This window comes from Callospermophilus lateralis, chromosome 3, assembly GCF_048772815.1.
Source record: "Callospermophilus lateralis isolate mCalLat2 chromosome 3, mCalLat2.hap1, whole genome shotgun sequence".
Classification (NCBI taxonomy): Eukaryota; Metazoa; Chordata; class Mammalia; order Rodentia; family Sciuridae; genus Callospermophilus; species Callospermophilus lateralis.
The window spans coordinates 2,634,046-2,653,564 of NC_135307.1; the positions used below are offsets into that span (position 1 = coordinate 2,634,046).

Here is a 19,519-nt window from a genome sequence, read left to right on the forward strand (position 1 = left end):
TGTACACACTGTAGCCAGGCTCAGCTGCCCCTGAATAGGCAATAAAGCGCTGTATTCCATGGTAAAGGCTTCCGCGTCCTGTGTTCCAAACCCCCAGTGCTGTTGCCTGTCCTGCGCACGCTCAGGCCTGCTCTCCACAGGCTGCTCCAGAAAGCAGATCCTGGGTGCACAATGGGTGGCCATCCTGCTCCTGTCCAGATCGAGACGAGGAGGGAGACAGGGGCCCTGAGTCCATGTGGCTGGGGACCCAACACACACCCCTCTCACCAGCTGGAAGCAGGACTGGCATGGAAGACAACATGCAGAGCAGGACAGCAGAGCGGTTCTGGCTGGAGGCCCAGCTGTCCCTGGCAATGCTGGCCTGTCCTCACAAGCTGCTTCCACCACAGTGGCCTTCAAGGCAGCCCACAGGAAGGGAGTCCACGGGGGGCTGAGCAAAGCTGAAGGTTTCCTGCATCCTCCCTGCTGCCCTGGCGCGTTCCTGGCTTTGGCCTGGGTTTGCAGTGTCCTGAGGGGCAGCTGGAGCCTGTAGCAGGCCTCTGCTGGCCCCAGCAGGCTCCTGCGACAGGTGCTCCTTGCTCTGGAGGGAGGACAGTTCTCTCCTGTTCTGGAGGACTGTGGCTGGGGCGCCCACGGCTCCCGAGGATGCCCACTCCCTGAACCGCCCTGTGGGGGCCAAGGTGTGTGGGAGCACGCTGGGTGCTTTTCCCTGTGCCACTGTGACCCGCCATGTCTGTCCTTGTGGATGGCTAGGAGGGTCACCCACGTCAGGGGACACAGAGGCTCTTAGAAAGGGAAGCAGGCTTCTGTCCCACACTCTAGTGGGGCTGTTGCATTCTCCACCCAGGGTGCTCCGCTTCCCTCTGCCCAGCTTCCCGGGGTGCTCTGCTTCCCTCTGCCCAGCTTCCCGGGGTGCTCCGCTTCCCTCTGCCTAGCTTCCCGGGGTGCTCCACTTCCCTCTGCTCAACTTCCCGGGGTGCTCCGCTTCCCTCTGCCCAGCTTCCCGGGGTGCTCCACTTCCCTCTGCTCAACTTCCCGGGGTGCTCCGCTTCCCTCTGCCCAGCTTCCCGGGGTGCTCCGCTTCCCTCTGCCCAGCTTCCCGGGGTGCTCCGCTTCCCTCTGCCCAGCTTCCCGGGGTGCTCTGCTTTCCTGTGCCCCAAATGTACCAGATGGCTTGGCACAGTCCCGGGGAGCTCACGGGGTCTACCTCGCTCCAAAGGCTTCTGCCCTCTGAACCTGGAGCAAGGCCTGAGGAGTGGGATGCCAGGGCTGGAGGCCAGGAAGGAGGTGGCTGTACAGAGGCCCCACAGGATTTTCCAGGACCTTGGTTCCCTGTGTGTGAGTCATCTATGCTACAAAAGGACACCATCTCCACTTAGCACCTAAGACAAGACACGTTTATGATCCCATTTCTGACGGTCAGGAGTCCAAGTGTGGCTCAGTGGGTCATGTGTTCAGGGCCCCACACAGCTGCCACCAAGATGTCAGCAGGCTGGGTCTACCTTGACTCGTGTTCATTCCCTGAGTGCTAGGTGAGTGAGGGCCTTGGCTTCTGGCTGGCTGGAGGCCACCTGGTACTCGGTCACCTGGACCTCCCCATAGCACAACTCTCTTCATCAAAGTTAGCAGGGGACAGACTCCCAACAAGACAACAGTGCAGTCTATGTCATGTAACCAAGGAGATGACAGCCTCCATCACCTTTGTGTGTCCTGTTAGTGACAAGCAAGGCACAGGTCCTGACCCTGAGCAAGGAGATGAGATTCACAGGGGCAGAGACCAAGGAGGCTGGTTTCCAGTCTGCCTACCCCATTCAGGGAAAGCCACATCACGGCGCCCCATCCCCAGGTCTCCCAAGCCGTGTCAATCTGGGTCGGCTGTGGAGAATCGGTGTCTGCTTTGGAGCAGGCCTTTTAGGATGTCACTGAGATGTGGCCACAGGACCCCCATGTGTGGAAGCAGGCCTTTCCAGACTGAGGGCCACCAAAGCAGCCCAGAACACCGAGTGTCCCTTGGGCATTGCTTCTAGGCCTGGACAGCGGGGGCCAGAGACCAAGCCCACACATGCAGCCCTGAAGGGCAGAGGTGGGCGAGATGTGTCTGCTCCAGAGTGGGTGCTGCTCCAGCTCCTCGGCCAGAGGGAGATCTGGGTGGTGGGTAGGGAAGTACCTTGCAGGGAGCGGCCACAGCAGCCTCTGGGTTTGGCTCTGCCACGTGCAGCGCACACGTGGACCAGGAGCTCCAGGGGGCTCACAGGGCTTGTGGATTCCCAGGCCTCCCACAGACACACACTCTCCAGATCCTCACAAAGCAGGCAGGAGGCGGGCTGGGTTTAGGGGACCTTCAGCACGAACCAGAGGGTGAGGTGAACAAGTGCAAGGACAAGGAGGAAACGGAACTTGCAGCTGCCTGTGCAGACTGGGTTTGCCCTCCAAGAGCACAGAGGACCAGAGAGGGCAGGGAGACGACCAAGTGCAACACCAGCAGCCTGGCGTCCATTCACTATCGGGCAAGCCAAGCTGCAGTTTGTGTGGCCTCTGGGCCTCGGCAGGCCAAGTGGGCCCCGATTCTTGGTCAGAAGCCACCATGTGAGCAAGGGTAAGTGCTGAAACAGGCTTCTGACTCAGTACACAGAAGAGAAAAGTCAGAACTCAGTCTCCAAAATGGGCTAACCTCCTGCTTCTGCATCAAGGACAGGAGCTCCAGTGAGGTCCTTTCGACTCCCTATCCCAGCGTTGTGTCCTCTTCCTCCCGGAAGCTCAAGTCCAGGTTCTCTGGAACCCACACTCCAGCTCTGCGACCAGGGCCCTGCAGCCTGGCCCAGTTCTAACCCAAATCCTGGGCCCACCCTCAGACCCCAGGCCGGCGCCACAAAGCCCTAGGTCTACCCGCACATACTAGCCCCACCCACACAGCCCCAGGACCCACCCCAAACGCCAGCCACGCCCACACGATCCCAGTCCTGCAAGAGTCCTGCATCTTCCAGTGACACCCTGCGGTTGCAGTTTGTGTTGCTGTGAGCCAGCCCCGGATCTCACTCTCTCTAAGTGGAGCCAGTGTTGGGGCTTCGGATTAGGAGAGGGTAAGTTGATCCTTGGCGCCAAGGACCCCTTCCAATCCCTAACTCTGCCCCTAGGCTCCCAAGGCTCTGCTGACCCCATGGACAAGTAGCAGGGCTGGAGTGACCACGTAGACACCGACCCTTTGCGGGGTCCCTGGGGCAAGGGGTGGGACACTGGCTTGCAGGCCTCACTTGTGGGCTGGGATTACTCCCTAATCCACTGAGATGTCAGCAGTTTGCACCCACCCAGAAGGTTAGCACGCCCCCCTCTGGAGAATCTGGGTAGGAAGGAGCCGCAGAGCCTGGACAGAGGCTGTTATGAATCGCAGCCCTGATAAAGAGCGCTTCAACGGGAAGCCGAGGCCATCGGCTCCGGGTACACCTGACGGGGCGAGACCTGCAAACCGTCGGCATCTCTTATTGGGGGTTGTACTTGGGCAGTGCTCAGCAATGCCCACAAGCCGTATGCCTGGGTCTGGCCCAGCCCTCACGGGTGGGTGGCCAGTGAGACACAGCTGGGGCTGGTCCTCTGGCAGTCGAGGCCTTTCCACGTAAGGGCTGCAGACCCTCCTCCCTGAGAAGCCAGTGCCACCTGAGGGTCTGCGGAGCTTAATTCCAAATTGTCAGAATCTGTGTTCATCTGAATTGCAATTCTCTGGCCCCAGGTAACATTCTTTTGCATTTATAATTTCTGAGCTTCAACAGCCTGGTGGACAGCGGTGTTCACTGGGGGCTGTGGACCAGGAGCCCAGGGGTTGGGTCTCAGCCCTGCCAGACACAGTCCTGGCCTGGGGCTTGTCCGTCCAGACCCACAGCATAGCGGGAACTCCAGTCACGCTCGAAGAGTTGCCGTAATTGTTCCTGTGCGGGCTGCACCCCTGCCTGGGCACCGGGGGCCCTCTGGCTGACCACCAGACCCACGCCTGAGGTGCTGCTGAAGTAATCCTCTGACCAGTTGGAGGTGCCTGGGGAGGAGGTCCAGAAGAGAGGCTGGGGTGCTGGGCTCAGCCCCTGCCACAGGCCCTGGACTGTGGCCCCAGCTGTAGGTGGGGACAGTGGGCACACTGGCTGCTCTGCTTTCAGTCCAGCCAGGGCAGGTGCAGGAACTCCACCAGGTCACCGTGGGATGGACATCCTGGGCCCTGCAGCTCAGGATTTCTCTGCCTGCCCCTGTGACAGATGCCTGGTCCCCAGAACTCCACTGGAGACCCTGACCGCCTTCAGCAGTACCCAGGTGTCCCAGGTGCTCACCTATGTAGGCTGCCTTCTCTGTGACCATGAATTTGTTGTGGTTCACCCGGCTGAAGGGGATGTTGGAGTGATTCCCCACAGGCACGATGAAGACTTTCTTTGGAACAGAGAAGGGGCATGGGAGGGGAGGGGAAGGGAGAGGAAGGCCCGCCTCCCCCAACCTCTCCTGGGAGCAGAGCCTCACCACATCCACTGAGATGCCAGCAGAGGGGTTGCTGATCGCCTGCAGGGACCGCAGGTAGGGGAACATGGTGGGGTCCGTGCCGAGCCCGCAGCTGACCAGCAGACGCACACGTACATGCCGGCCAAAGGCGGCTTCCCGCAGTGCATTGTCCAGCACTGGCCAGTACCTGAGGAAGGCAGGGTCCTGCCTAAGGGCCCTGGGATGAACAGGGGTCCTGGCAGAAGGGGAGACCTGCGAACCCAGGAACTGCCCATCGGGGGGCTGTGCCCTCCAGGGCCTGGCTTTCCAGTGGTCACCTGGCAGGGTGGCTGAAGCGCGTGGTGGGGAAGTACTCCATCACTGAGGCGAAGATGAACTCCCGGGCACCCTCCATCACTGCCAGCACCGCATCCAGGTCCTGGGTGCGGCCTCTGGGGCAGAGGGCTGGTGGCGAAGCCTGTGGTGGAGAAGCAGCCTGCAGCACTGCCAGGGCCCCACCTGGGCCCCACGTACCCCCAGGGGGCCTTGTGGTGGGGGAGGGGAGCCGCACTGCCTGGGAAGAGGGCTCTCAGCAGGGCCCTGGGCCCGGCCTGAACCCAGCCAACGGGCAGCCTCTGGGGCTCTGGGCTGCACTGACTCTTCGCGGACTGCTCCTGCCCCAGGGACCTTCTCCGCTGTCTCCAGAGTGGGACCCCCTTATCCAGGGTCTCTCCTCGTTCTGACCTAGTCTTGGCTGCAGACCAGTCACAGGGTAGCTGGGGGCTCAGAGGGTCGGTGCTCTGATAGAGGGGAGCCGTGGGCATCCCCTTCCCGCCGCAGAGTGTCTGATGCCTGGCGTCCCTAGCCCCCACAGCCTCTGAGCCCGCCCACACTCAGCAGTCTGTTTGAGACCCCAAGGGCCACAGACCCCGCTGCCTCTCTGGCCAACTGTCTCCCACAGATGGCGCTGACCTGGCATCCTTTCCAGGAGCTGGGCCTGCCAGTGCCAGCCTGCTTGTCCCTGGCACTGGTCTCTGAGGACCCAGAAGCTGCTGGTGGTGCTGAGGACTAGGCCCAGGGTGTGGCAGGGCCCTTGCTGGTCTGGCCAGATAGGGGAGAGGAGGGTCCTGATGGCCTCTCTCCCCACCTTACCGAGAAGTAGGCCATGGTGGGCATTCCATCAAAGTGGCACCGGAGGGGCTGGAAGCGGTTGATGTGGGATGAGAAGTTCTGAGGCCAGGTTTTGGGGAGGACAGCCTGGGGTGCCCCCAGTACCCAGTACGTCTGGAAAGTTTTCTCCAGGTCCTGGGCCAGGCGGCTGCAGTTGTAGATAATGGCTCCAAGTTCCTTCACCTGCAGGAACCAGGTAGCCACAGGGAGCAAGGCCTACCCGGGGAACCTGGGGCCCATCACTTGGCGCTGGGCAGGGTGCAGCCCTTCCCCCTGGCAGCAGCTCTGCAGTGTCACCTGCAGGACCTGTGACAGTGCACCCAGGTGGAGGGCCTCTGCTCCCTGGGTCCCTGTTTTTCCTGAGCAGTGTTTTCCAGTGCTGAAAGCAATGTTTGTTGGACACCCCAAAATTGCATAAAACACAAGGAAATAAAATTGCTCTAAATTGCACTGTTAAGGGATAACAACCGCTACCATGATCACATTTATTCCTCGCCCCTCTCTCTCACACACACACACATGGTCTCTTTAGTGAAATGAAAGTACACTCCATGGAGAACTTGGGGCCACTCATCCCAAGAGAGGAAGCTGCTCACTTTGGTCTTTGACATGTGGTGTGTGTGGTGCTGTGGGTTGAACCCAGCCTCCAGCATGTGCCAAGCACACACTCTCACACTCTGCCACCGGCTTCAGCTCCAGCCCTCGGACACATTTTGTTTTTTAATATTTTTTAGTTGTCAATGGATCTTTTGTTCATTTCTATGTGGTGCTGAGGATCGAACCCAGGGCCCCACACATGCCAGGCAAGCACTGGACCACTGAGCCATGGCTCCAGTCCCCCTTGGACATGTTTTTAATGCACTGCTTCTTCTAAAAAGCCTCTTGCTTTGTAATCTGCATCTTTTTCTGATGGCTGTGGTCTAAGCAACTTCCTGTCCTTAAAAGTAACTCCCTGGCATGAGAGCGGAATTCCATAACTGGTGGAGCCTGTGTCTGATCATTTCCTCTACAGAAAGGTGATGGCATGGCTCTGTGACCCAGGATTCCATCTGCTGACTTCTCGTGCCACTGACTTCCTCTGATCAATGGGGACATCAGGCAAAGCTCTTGGGAGTTGGAGGGGGAGGAACTCCAGATGGGCCTCCTGTCCATGAGTCCTGGGACTTACCTGCGTCAGGGACCGCCAGTCCATGTTGGCACTGCCCACGTAGATGTGCCGCCCATCCACAACCCAGAATTTGGAGTGCAAGACACCCCCAGTGAACTGCCTCATGGGCACCTGTCGCACCTGGGCACCTGTGATGGGACACGGGGCTCTTTGTGTGTGCTAGCTGCATGGTGAGCCTGATTCTGATGTGTTGATCCTCAAAACAGCAGGCCACCTCAATGTGGACGCTCTCCTCACTTGACTGGTGAGGAAATGGAGGCACAGCTGCCCTGGGTCTCTCTGGGCAGCCCAGCTCCAGAGCATTTGAAATGACTGAGCTTGCTGTCACCTGCCACCTGGCCTCAGCCTCGTCCTCAGGGCCAAGCAGCAGGGCACCCAGGCCAGCACTCTGCCCTGTGGAATGTGCCACTCTGGCTTCCGGGAGCCTGCCTGAGTCCAGGTGACATCAGCTCAAGGGAGCTCAGAGTCCTGGGCTTCTCCCTGTAGGGTCGAGGGGAGCAGTGGGGGCCTCCCCCACCCTGCCCAGCAGTTCTGTGGCTCTCTGCCTTTGTCCCGTGGCGTCGGCAAGGCAGGGCCGCAGGGCCAGGGTGGAGAAAGCGCCTACCGTGGGCTGCCAGGACTTGCAGGTCGGTGGAATTCCTGGACAGGGATGGGCTATTGGTGGCCACCATCAGGACGATGTCCTTGTCCAGCAGCTGCTGCAGCTTCTGCAGAATAGCCTCTCCCTGTGAGGCCACGCTGGCCATGAGAGGTGGCCCCCAGCTGGGCCCTCTGTCCCTCCCCCGAGGACCTGCGGCTGCCCATGGCTTAGGGCTGGGCCAAGGGTCTGGATGACCTTGGTTGGGAGCAGAATTGCCCTTAGGCCAATCTAAGTGCTCCGACCCCCAGGGGCCTCCCCTCTACCCTGCCCAGAGCTCCCAAGAAAGGGCTTTACCCTGCCCTTTCCCAGTCCCCGCCATAGCACTGGCCCTGGGCCTGGGCCCCAAAGCTCCACACAGATGGGTGCCCTGACTTTCTGTGTGCCCATCCCTGGGGCAGGTTGGGGAAGCCTTTAGTCTCAGGGACAGGGGTGGGGGCCAGGGATGCACCGGCTGGGAAGACGAGTCATTGACCCCGATGTCAGGCCCTGTGAGGGACCAGTAGTATGAGGCCACATGGATGCTCTCCTGGGCAGTGTCCAGCAGCTGCAGCCAGGCCTGGGCCAGTGGCTGGGCGGATGGGCTGCCAGCTGCAGATGGCAGGTCCTGAGGGATGCTTTCCACAAGGACAAGCCTGGAGAGAGAGGTAGGAGGGGGCCGGGTGTGGCTGCCGGAGCCACCAGTCTGCCTTGGCCATCTGCTCCCTCCCTGCTGCCCAGCGGGAGGTCCTACCGCCCATGTGGTCTGGGGCCCAAGCCGCCAAGCTGAGGATCCAGGAAGGGGCAGCTAGACTGAACTGGGCAGAGGAGGCCTGAGCCCCACAAGCTGTGGCAGCAGTGTGTCCACCAAGGAACCTGAGGGGACGGGGCTGCCTGGCCTGCAGCCAGGCTCCACCCCAACCTGATGGGGAGCAGTCGTTTCCATAGTGAGGTGAATGGGGGAGGCTCTGGGGTCTGGGACCCCGACAGCAGGGAGCTGCCTGGGGGCAACAGCACCAAACCCCGTGGGATGAGAGGACCTGAGGTGCCAAGACTCACTCAACAGTGGACAGCCTTCACCAGCCTTGCCAGAGCCCCGGGCAGCCCTGTTTTCTGCCAAGAGACCCCAGCCCAACTTGAGCCCGACACTCCAGGCCCTTCCCGTGACCCATGTCCCCTGCAGGTGCTGGTGGAGGGTGGTGCTCGGCCCAGAGGAGGACCCGGTGGTGGAAAGCAGGCACTGCCCAGCAGACCTGCCCCCACCGCAGGCCCTGTGGGGTCACTCACTGGCAGGAGTCCCTCTGCTGCCCAGCCTCTCCTTCCAGGGCCTCCCAGGACTCAGGGGACACTTCTTCGGGGTGCTGGTGCCAGGCGCGAGGAAGGGGCACTTGCCACAGGAGGTAGGTGAGAGTCACCAGGCCCAACCCCAGCACAGCCAGCATCCCCAGCACCTGCAGGAGACACTGTCTCTGCAGGGTCCTGGGAGGGCCATGACCGCCCCCCAGTACCGGAACAGACTGCCAGGCGCTCCAGAGGCCCTGCTGCAGCTGGGCTAGGCCTGGCGGGGGAGGAGAGGAGGACAGAGGGAAGCCAGGCCCTCTAGGTTGGGGTTGGTGGTCTGCAGCCCACTGTGTGGCACTGTGGTCAGTGGTAACTGGCTGCCCCAGCTTCCCTGGCCGTGAGATGCAGGCAAGGTCTCCAGCAACCCCGGGCCTTGCCTTCCCCGCTGGCTTGCCCTCCCGCCCAGGGCTGGTTTTCTCTTCTGTACTTGGGCCCGGGTTCTAAGATTCTATTTAAAATTGACTTTTAAAGTAATTAGAATTGGGAATTAGGCTAAAACTTGTCCTAGGCTGTGGAGTCCCTGGTAAACCCTCCCTCGAGACCCCGGGTCCTACCGTGCTGGTTCTGCTGCATGGGCTGCGGCGTGGTCTGGAGCAGGGCCACTCGGGGTCCTCTGCTGTTCTGCATAGTGGTGCCAGCAGCTGCAGGAGGCAGTCTGGGCTCACAGGCAGCTCTGGCACCCGGTTTCAGCCCTTTGTGGGGTCCCTGCAGACACATGCTCAACCCCCGGAGTGGGTCTCAGCCTGGGCAGGGCCGGGCTCCGCTGCACACCCGCCACGGGCAGCCTGTGTGTGGACCCGGAGCTGGCTGCCCGTGGCTTTCCTGGGGCCTTGGGCCTGTCTAGCCTATGCCCTGCCGGCTGTGCTCCCCTCCCGGTGCCCCCGTGGCGGGGTCTTTACGTCTGTGTCTCGGTTCCTTGTTTCAGCCCAGCTGCAGCTGAGTCTGAAAGCACTCTTTCTGCTTTTTCGGCTTGGTTCCTCCTGACTGGCCCCAGCAGGTGCCCCGCTTCCAGGGTTGCCTGGTCTTGGCCCCTGGATGTGTGACCGCTGCTGGTGGAGGCCAGACCTGGTGGGGCACGCAGGCAGCCTGAAGCCTCCAGCAGACCGCGTTGTGTCTAGGGTAGGGCCTCCCCTGGCAGCAGGGAGTCTGCAGTTCTGGGATGGACTCACCTGTGCCCACAGAGCAGTCCCTCCATGAGGAGCTGTGAGCCCGGCTGGCACCGCTGCCCTGAGGGCACCAGGGAGCAAGTGCCTGGGAGCTGTGTCCACCCTTCCCGGGTACAGGGAAGGGCCTGTGCACAGGATGGGGCCACCGTGCCCTCCAGCCCCCGACTGAAACACCACAAAGGCCCTGGTGACGCGGGGGGTCTGAGGTTCAGGGCCCAGCGGGCACTGGGTGGAGTGTGGGGCTGGGACGAAGGGGCCCCTGGGGCTTCTCCCTGCTGTCCTTCCCAGTTGGGGCTCAGAGAACTTGGCCACCTCAGCCTGGGAGGGTGCCCAGGGCCTGGGGCTCTGTGCGGCCACAGCCAGAGCGCCGCAGGGTGGTAGGACCCGAAACCATAGCTTGAAGCATGGGGGACATTGGCTCAGGCAAAGTTACCAGGCCAGGATCCCTCTGCCCAGGTGTCCCTGAGGAGGGGAGTAAGGGCGACACCCCAGTAAGGCCACCTGGGCTTGGGTCCTGTCAGGGGCGGCTCAGGCACCACAGACCCTCGGACCTCCTCAGCCATGGACTGCACTGGGGCTAGGGGACGGGCCTCCTAGGGCCTGAGCAGCCGAAGCTCTGTCCTCCCACAGGGGCCCTGGGGACCCTGTGTGGCCCTGGGGACCCTGTGTGGCCCTGGGGGGGGCTGGCTACCTGATGGAGGGAGACATCTCAGGGCTGAGCTGGGCTGGGGACGGGCCCTGAGCCTCCCCAGCCCCATGGTGGAGGCATCAGAGGCCACAGCCGAGGTATGGGGATGTGCCCTGCAGGGCGTGTGGCTCACTGCCAGCCCCAGGATGGGGCAGAGAGCCTGGGTGTCCCAGCTGTCCTGGCTGCACAGACGGGGCCAGGACCCGGTAGTGCAGGGCCGTGGAGGCTGTGTGAGCCCCTGGGCCTGGGGTGGCTGGGAGCAGGAGCCGTGGGCGGGGAGCAGCTCTCCCCAGGGCTTTTGGCCTTCCCCACCCAGCTCAGGCCTCCGGGCACCTACCTCCGGGGGCCCTGCCTTGGCATCCATCCGGCTCCAGTCGCAGACTGCAGCCCAGGCTCAGGGCAGGCCTCCTGCCTCCTCTCCAGCCCACCGCTTCCCTCCCGGCCACTTCCTCTTTTCTCTGCCTCCCCACCCCCACCCCCCCCCCCAGTTAGGAGCAGACGCTAGAGCTGTGTGGGCCACGAGGGGTGGGGCTGAGGACTGTCACCACCCCTCAGCCCTCCCAGGGGTCACATATAGGGTTCACCTTGTCCACGGCCACAGAGACCTGAGCAACCAGACTGACCACGTCTAAGAGCAGGTGGGCTAGAGGCTCTGACGGCTCCTCAGCCACTGGGGGTGGGTCCTGTGGGCTCCCAGTCCCCAACCCCTAGGATCCCTAGCTTCATGGTCCCACGGCTGCTGCTGGAGCTCAGCCATTGCTCCATGTTCCTAGCAGAGGGGGGCCGCTGCACTTGATTTTCTGTACTTTGCCCTCCGCCCTTTTGAAAAGAGAGTAAGGGACATCCCAGAGGAGGCTCCCCAGAGCTCCCACGGCACTTTCTCTTATCTGTGATCTAGAAGTTGATGGAGATTTGGTCGCAGGCCTGCACCTAGCTGCACAGGAAGCTGGGAGGTGGAGGCCGCTGGGGCCTCTGTACCTGAGAATGCAGAGGCCTGGCTACAGGTCAGCCTCACCCATACCGCCGTGGCCGGGGTCTCCTGAGTACAATCCCTCTGGTTCTTCAGACTGGGCCTTGGGAGTAGCCCTCTGCTTGAGGTCAGTGCTTCTGTCCAGGGTGCTGACCTCAGAGTGTCCACAGGGAAGGACATCGGCTCACTGAGGCGGTGGTGTTCCCCAGAAAGGGCGGGAGTCCTCGTCTTCAGCCAGCAGGGGTGTCCACGGCCGCGGAGGAGAGTGTCATGGAGCGGTCTGCTGTGGCGGGAGCAACACGTGAGCCTACAGCCCCACGCAGCCTGGCTGCCACACCCACAGCGTCCTTCCCTGCCTCTTGCGTGGCCAGGCAGTCACCCATGCAGACCCTTATTGGCCACCTGAGCAGGGGAGTTTGTCCACCTGGGGGCCACGAGGAACATAACCACACAAGATGAAACCACGTGCAGAGACACAGGAGGACCAGGAGTTAGGTGGACACCAGGGGCTGGGGCGGGCGCCACCGGTCTGCCGACTGACGCGGGTTCCCAGGCTGGAGGCGCTCCCACCATGACCGAGGAGCCCCCAGCTCCCTCCACACCACATGCCACCCACTCCCGGGCCTGCGCTGCGCTGTAGGCCCTGGGCTCCCACGCAGGCACCGTGGCAAGGTGGTTGTCCTCCCTCTGCGCAGTGAGGGGGGTCCTGAAGCCTCGCTGCAGCTGATTTTCTGTACTTTGCCCCCCATGCTTTTAAAAACTTCTCTCTTGTCCACTGTGGAAATCACTGAGTCTGTGTTTTCTTTATGCTTTTTACCACATCCCAATGGTTTGAAAAGTACGTACTTTCCCTTCAAAAATAATTATTTTATGTGCACCTGAAAATACATGAGATGCACATGGTGACAGTGACGTCAGTGATACTAAAGCAGGCATTTGTGCCAGCACGGGCTGTGTTAGAGCCACAGCCACGCTCTGAGCCCCAGCGGTCCACTCCCTGGGCCCGTGCCCAGCGGAGACTGTGCTGGTCACCGCCTCCGGCTCCTGGCAGGATGTGGCTCACCCCCGGCTGCACTTGACCTGGAGATTCTCCTGGAGGCACTTTTCTGATGCAGATGTCCCGTGGACCTTTGGGAAGGAACCTCATGCAGAAGAGAAGAGATCACAGTATGCCGTGCTCCACGTGTGGCCTGTCCACAGTGGCTGAGTGGAGGGCGGGGTGAGGACCTGGGGTTCGCCTCTGGGTCCGGTGTGCTCTCCCTCTGGCCTCGGGAGCTGGGCCCGGGCAGGCGTGGTCAGCTTTAGTAGATGCTGCCACTTCTCCCAGGACACTTGAGCTGGGCTTGCAGGGCCGGCCAGGGCTCTCGGTTCAGCTGTGCGGTAGGACGGTTGGGCCCGCCATGGTTCCAACCTGCCAAGTCTCTGCTGGCCACTGGTGTGCAGCCTCTTCTAGTCACTGACCACAGAGCCTCTTGGACGGTGCCTGTCGGAGTCTCATGCCCATCCTTCACCTCCTGGCTTCTTGTTTGTTTGACGCCTTGGATACAAATTCCTGGCAGGACTTTGAGGGCGTGACGTCTTTCCTCTTCCTTCAAGGTGAATTTGGATGAGTGGACGCTCTGAGTTTAAGGAAGTTTAACTTATGTTCTGGTAGCTTCAGTTATTTAAAATGTTTCCTTTGTGGGGAAGGCTTTTTATGTCCTATGAAGAAACCGTTGTCACTCAAGTCACCTTCGGGTGACTGGTTGTCACAGCGTCCCCTCTGGGTTGGAAGCGGGCTCTCGTTCTCACCCCGCCCTCTGTGCGTCCTGAGCCATTTCCGTTGCTCTGCATCGAATCTCAGCAACGTGCTGGTGAGACGCCTTAGGGATCACCTGTCTATTTTTCTCCGTGGTCATTGGGTGTTTGGGATCCGAGGGCTCTTAACTCTCCTGACCGCTGGACCACCTTGTGCCCCTGCTTCTTTGAGGATGTTTTCTATCCTGCCCTGTGGATTGCTCCGCACCCCACAAAGTCGGGCCTGTGCTGGTGTTTTGTTTGTTTGTTCTTCTTTCCCTTTTGTCTGTGATTCATTTTAAGTGGTGTCTATCATTGCATCTTCCAGATGCTGAAAGACTAGGGCTGGGATTGTAGCTCAGCGGTGGAGCACTCCCTTAGCACGGGCGGGACCCGGGTTCCATCCTCAGCACCACATAAAAATAAAGGCATTGTGTTGTGTCCATCTACACCTAAAAAAAAAAAAAAAAAAAAAAAGATGCAGAAAGGCTTTAAAAAATGCTGTTTTCCTTAGCCTGCCCGTCACTGTGTGCTGGGTGTTTTCTTGCCTCCAGATATGCCTGCTCTTTGAAGTCTGGTCATTTTTTAAAATATATATATATATATATATATATATATATATATATATATATATATATATATATTTTGGCTGTCAATGGACCTTTATTTTATTTATTTTTATGTGGTGCTGAGGGTCCAACCCCAGGCCTCACACATGCTAGGCAAGCGCTCCAGCACTGAGCCACAGCCCGGCCCAAGCCTGGTCATTTTTGATTGGACATTATGTGGGTGCTGGGTTTCCTTGTGTTCCTTTAATGAATGCTGGACTTTGTTCGGGCAAAGATCCTTTCATCTTGGGACTCGCCCTTAAGCATTGCTGGGGCACAGAGAGGACCACGGCTGGCTCAGTCCTGCTCGCGCTGCCAGGTCTCGTCACGAGTTCAGTCCTCTGGAGCACAACGCGCCCGGCTAGGTCGGGTTCAGGACCTGTCTGGTGGCCATTCCCAGCCTCCTGGGGCTCCTGTCGTGTGTGTAGGCCGTGACCTCTCTCCTCTGCCACTGACTTGGTGCTGTCCCCTCCCCCCTGCCGTCTTGCTTGCTGAGCTCTGGCCACCTTGGCACCCCCACCAACTCAGCCACCTTGCCACCTCTTTGGAGGACCCTCTCTGTGTGATTACAGCCACCATCAGTCAGTAAGTGGCGACTGTGGCTCATCTGGCTCGTCCCCCTGTGAGGGGACAGTCCGGGGCCACCACCGCCCAGTGTCTGGAAACTGCAGTTTGGTATTCCCCACAGTTCCAGGAGAGGGACGGGGCCCCCCCTGACTTCTTGTTAAAGCTGGTTTTTTTATTCTATCTATTTTTGAGGTGCTGGGAGGGAACAGGGGCCTTGTGCATGCTAGGCAAACGCTCTACCCTGAGCCACACCCTCAGCCGTTAAACTTCATTTTGAGCAGAATTAAAGTTTACTGTCATTTGGGGGCATATTTTGAATGTTGGGCAATTATTTCTTTTTTTTTTTCCTTTTTTATTTCATAGCTTTATTGAGGTAAAATTTAACAATAAAATGCACACATTTGAAGTATGCGATTTGATCAGTTTTGACTTTACACATATATAACCCATACAATTGTTGTGGGCCAGGCTGTATGGGCAATGACCAAACAGACTCCATTTCCCACGCTTCTCCAGTGGGAAAGCCCCGCCTCTGACCCGTGAACATACCGGCACAGCACTAGGCAACACGGAACAGCAATTCTTAGACAATGTGAAATTGTTCTTTGGTTTCCATTTTTCTTGGGTGACTACCGTGTCAGAGATTGATTGTCTGGATGCTAGTGACCACTCTCTAACTTGTAGTCAGCTGGAGGTCCCCTTCCCTTCTGCTTGCTCGCTGCTCTGCCAACCTGGAAAGGCCTGTGGGAAATATCAGTGGACCCACTGCATTGTCTCACTGGCTGCCCAGTTCAGCTCTGTACCTGCTTGTCTACAGCTATGTCCGCCCAGATGTGGTTTTTGCAGTTTTTGCCCTTGAATATCCTAAATGCTCAGGCTCGGGGCTGTTCCTTGCAGAGACAGTTATGGGTTCTGTGGGGAGCAGTCACTGGCCGGCAGGTTGAATAAAGGCTCTTCAATTTGGACAAAACTGGGACTTGGTTGTTTTCTGAGCAACCTGCCCCACAATACAATCAATATAAAAAGCATTTCCATTACTCTTTTAAAATTTGAAATCATACAGACCGTGTTTCCTGCATGATTTATTACATTACAATCAATCATCATAAGACACATAGAACCCCACCCCCATATCACAACTACTTCAAAATTAAATGGTGCACCTATAAATATCTCACAGGTCAAGGAAGAAAGCACAGAAAGGTAAATAAAAAGTGCTCCGTACTAAGTTATAATAAATGCTTAAAACCCCAAATCTCTGGGATGAAACAGTACTCAGAAAAACATTTATAATTTAAAGTACTTGTATCAGAAAGAAGCTAGAATAACAATCAGATTACTTTTAAATTAGGGAGTAGGATGGAAAAAGTAAGAGTGGGAGCAGAAATACATGAAATAGAAAAGAAAGAATACAGCTAAAATTGATAAAGATCAAGTAAGTCTAATCAAGGAAAAAAAAAGCAAGAACACAGAATTGATATCAGTGGAAAGGGAGCTATCAAAGTACCCCTTCAGATGCTAAAATATATTAAGGTCATATTACAATTGTACACCAACTTATGTGAGAGAGAGAGAATTTTTTTAAATATTAATATTAATATTTTTTAATATTAACATCTTTATTTTATTTTATGTGGTGCTGAGGATCAAACCCAGAGCCCCACGCATGCCAGGCGAGCGTGTTACCGCATGAGTCACATCCCCAGCCCTTGAGCCACGTCCCCAGCCCGATTGACTATTCTTCTAGCATAGTTCCTCCCTTTGCTGGTTTTCACTTTTATTTTTCATCATGAAATGTCTTATTGAGTATGTTTTGTAGTGCAGGTTTTCTACTTGTGAATTCTTTTAACTTTTTTTTTTATCATGGAAGGTTTTTATTTCATTGTCAATACTGAAGCTTAATTTTTCAAGGCATAGTATTCTTGGTTGACATTCATTTTCTTTCAGAAGTTAGTATACATTATTCCAGGACCTCCTAGCTCTGAGGATCTGGGCTGAGAAATCAGCTGAGATCCAGATTGATTTCCCCCTATATGTAATCTGATATTTTTCTCTGGAAGACTTTAAAATCCTTATTCTGTATATTAGGCATTTTCATTATAATGTGCCTTGGTGTAGGTCTGATGAAGTTTTGTACATTTGAGGTCCTGTAAGCCTCTTGTATTTGATTTTCCATTGCATTCTTTAGGTTTGGAAAACTTTCTGATATTATTTCATTGAAAAGATTGTGCATTCCTTTTGTTTATATCTCTTATAAATCTTAAAATTTGGTATTTTCATGCTATCTCATATTTCCTGAGAGTTCTGTTCATGGTCTCTTAACATCTTTTCTCCATAGTCAGCTGTTTACAACATTATACATTTTGTCTCCATTGTCCAAAACTCTGTCTTCCAAGTGGTCTAGTCTGTTGGTGATGCTTTCCATTGATTTTTAAATTTGGTTTATTGATTCCTTCACTTCCAGGATTTCTGCTTGATTCTTTTTCAGAATCTGTACCTCTTTTTTGATCTTTCACTTCCTGTATTTTCTTTCTGATTTCACTCCTTACATCATCCTTTACCTTACAGATCAGTTTGACTATATATACTTTCTAAATTCCTTCTCTGACATTTCTTCCACCATGGTGTCATTAGATTCTCTTATTGAAGTATCTTGGTTTGTTTGGGGTGATTTGTTCCCTTGCTCTCTCATATTATTTGTGTGTCTACCCATCTAGAGTCAGATACATACTCTAGATGGGTAGACACACAAATAATAAATAATAAAAGAGTTTCTACCCTGTGGACTTGAGGTGTCCCTGAAGGTTTCCAGGACCTCACAGCATAGGGACAAATAATAACAACCAATGCAAACAACATACAGCATTGACCCAAATAGTTCCTACTATGACATCTACAGTGCTAATTGTCACAGAAACGATATGTTCAGTATTGCCCACAGTAAAAACAGCTAAGTTTGCATGGTTGCCTGGGAGAGAAGAGAAGTGATGCAGCATGTGATGATTATGAAGGAGGAGGAGTTTTTTGTTGTTGTTGTTGTTTGTTTGGTGGTGTTGGGGATTGAACCTAGGACCTTGTCCTGTGAGGCAAGCACTCTACCCACTGAACTATATCCTCACCCCCAAGAGAGGAAGAGGGAAGATAGAAGAAAAAAACTAAAGGAAGAGTGAAAGAACAATAGAGATTGGCTGTTAGCAGAAGAAAAGAGAGAAAGAAATAGAAGAGTGAAATATATATGTATATAGATTAAAAATTAGAAAAATAAAAAATATAAAATTTAAATATACTACCAAATATCCTAGTGCTCAAAATATTGACTTGTGAAAAATAATTGGCTTCAGAAATGCTAGAAATGGGGGGAAAACAAACATGAATCTGTATAAATGTCCATGAACCATTAAGGTCACAATTAAACAGAGAAAATAGAAAAGAAAAAAGAGATCTCCATGAAAAGTTAAAGAATTGAGTCCTTTGGAGTTCAGAACATTCTGTTTCCCCTCTCAGCAGTGTTGGTGGGTGGCTGGGGTGAGAAAGGGGATCTTGGAGGCAGGACTCCCAGAGACGGAACTTAGGCTTAGGAGGGCTCAGGCTCTTTGCTAGGTGCTCACTGGTCTGGAGATTTTAAATCAGTGCCCCTCCATAGTTGGGCCATTATTTCTTACAATATATTTTTCTGAAAGTTTTCTCTGAGAAAGAGAGGTCACTAGTTTTTGCGTGGAAAACCACAGGCCTGGTGCTTTCTGGAGATGAGTTTCCTTAGAACAGGGAAATCAGTGGCAGGTGCCAGCGTGCAGGTACACGTTGGGGGCTTTTATTCATTTCTGCAAAATGAACTGAAGCCCACACAGGCTCAGAGCCACTGACCTTCCACCTCTGTCCCTACTGGGGTCTTGCCCAACCCCACACCTAGCTCCCCAAGTGCGTCCCCAGCCAGTGGGAGCTCACCTCACCACTTGGGCTGCTGCTGTCCAGCCACGCACCTCTAGGCCAGGTGATCCAGAAGGTTGAGCACCGTGGCCCCCTGCCCCCAGCCCTGGCCTACTGCAGGCCCCCGCCTCCCCTCCCCAATTCCTCTCCTATACCCCCAACTCACTCCCCACCAGGCCAGGCCACCTCCTCACCACCCTGAGTTCAGCCACCCATCCGGGAGGATGAGGAAGACAAGCCCTGGCTCCCTAGGACAGGGACCTGAGTGTCAGCCCCCTGGCCCCCACCTCCTGCAGCCACTGGTCGCTAGGTGGTCTGCTCAGGCCTCCAGGAAGGCTTGCTGACTGCAGGGCCCACACGATCCACTCCGATGAAGACCTCGGGGCCCCAGCTGGCCTAGCTTCCTCCTCCGTGAAGGTGCCAGGCTGGGGTGTCTGCCACAGAAGTGGGGCCTGTTCCTGAGCCACTATGGGCGGCTGCCAATGGGGACTGTCTCAAGATTCAGGAGACGGGCCTGGCAGCTGGGCAGGTGCCAGTGAAGGGGGTAGGCTTGATGGGGGCCACAGCATGTGCTTGGCACCAAGAAGCCTGACCACTGACCGCTGCCTTGGCTACTCCCCAGGCTCCCAGGCTGCATCCTGCAGATGCCCAGCCAGCAGCCACTTGCACAGCAAGGTGGTGGGGACAGTGATACCCTCAGGCTTGAAGACCCAGAGCTGCAGGCACCCAGTGACGTAGGTCAGGGAAAGAACTGTGGTGGCAGGCACTCCTGGCACAGGGTGCTGGCACCTGCTGCCCATTTCTACACAGCTCAGGCATACTGTTGAAGAGTGTTTTTGAATGCCATATCACTGACAGCTAAAATAGGAAGGACCATCTGCCTGGCTTTCTTGCCTACGCCGCCACCTGGTGGCAACACCTCTGAATCGCAGCCACAGGGTCTGGGGGTCAAAAGGAATGTTTGACCCCATGAGGAAACTAGCTGGGTCCCAGGCAGCACCCCACCCCAAGACCGTGAATGGAGGAGCAGACCAAGGCAGCAGACACTGGTGTGCTGCCACGTGATACAA

At 56.4% G+C, this 19,519-nt stretch overlaps 1 protein-coding gene across 1 annotated transcript; it reads right to left on the reverse strand.

Moving 5' to 3' along the window:
• Positions 1-3,725: 3,725 nt before the first annotated feature.
• On the reverse strand, positions 3,726-11,013 carry Pld4 (phospholipase D family member 4). The gene is made up of 11 exons (XM_076847931.2): positions 10,939-11,013; positions 9,302-9,388; positions 8,694-8,857; positions 7,879-8,062; positions 7,395-7,515; positions 6,791-6,918; positions 5,605-5,805; positions 4,791-4,930; positions 4,495-4,660; positions 4,311-4,407; positions 3,726-4,024 (listed from the first exon to the last, which is right to left on the reverse strand). The coding sequence occupies exons 1-11, from the start codon at positions 10,963-10,965 to the stop codon at positions 3,822-3,824; spliced, it is 1,518 nt and encodes a 505-aa protein (XP_076704046.1). The 5' UTR covers positions 10,966-11,013; the 3' UTR covers positions 3,726-3,821.
• Between the last annotated feature and the right edge of the window lie 8,506 nt (positions 11,014-19,519).

What these genes read in the sequence shown, in the direction of transcription:
- Pld4 (XM_076847931.2), bottom strand. Translation starts at nt 10,965, where the DNA reads ATGGATGCCAAGGCAGGGCCCCCGGAG. An exon ending in CCAAGGCAGGGCCCCCGGAG is followed by an intron (nt 9,389 to 10,938) that starts GTAGGTGCCCGG and finishes TGCCTCCTGCAG; the next exon opens with CTGCTGGCACCACTATGCAG. An exon ending in CGCTTCAGCCACCCTGCCAG is followed by an intron (nt 4,661 to 4,790) that starts GTGACCACTGGA and finishes TGCCTTCCTCAG; the next exon opens with GTACTGGCCAGTGCTGGACA.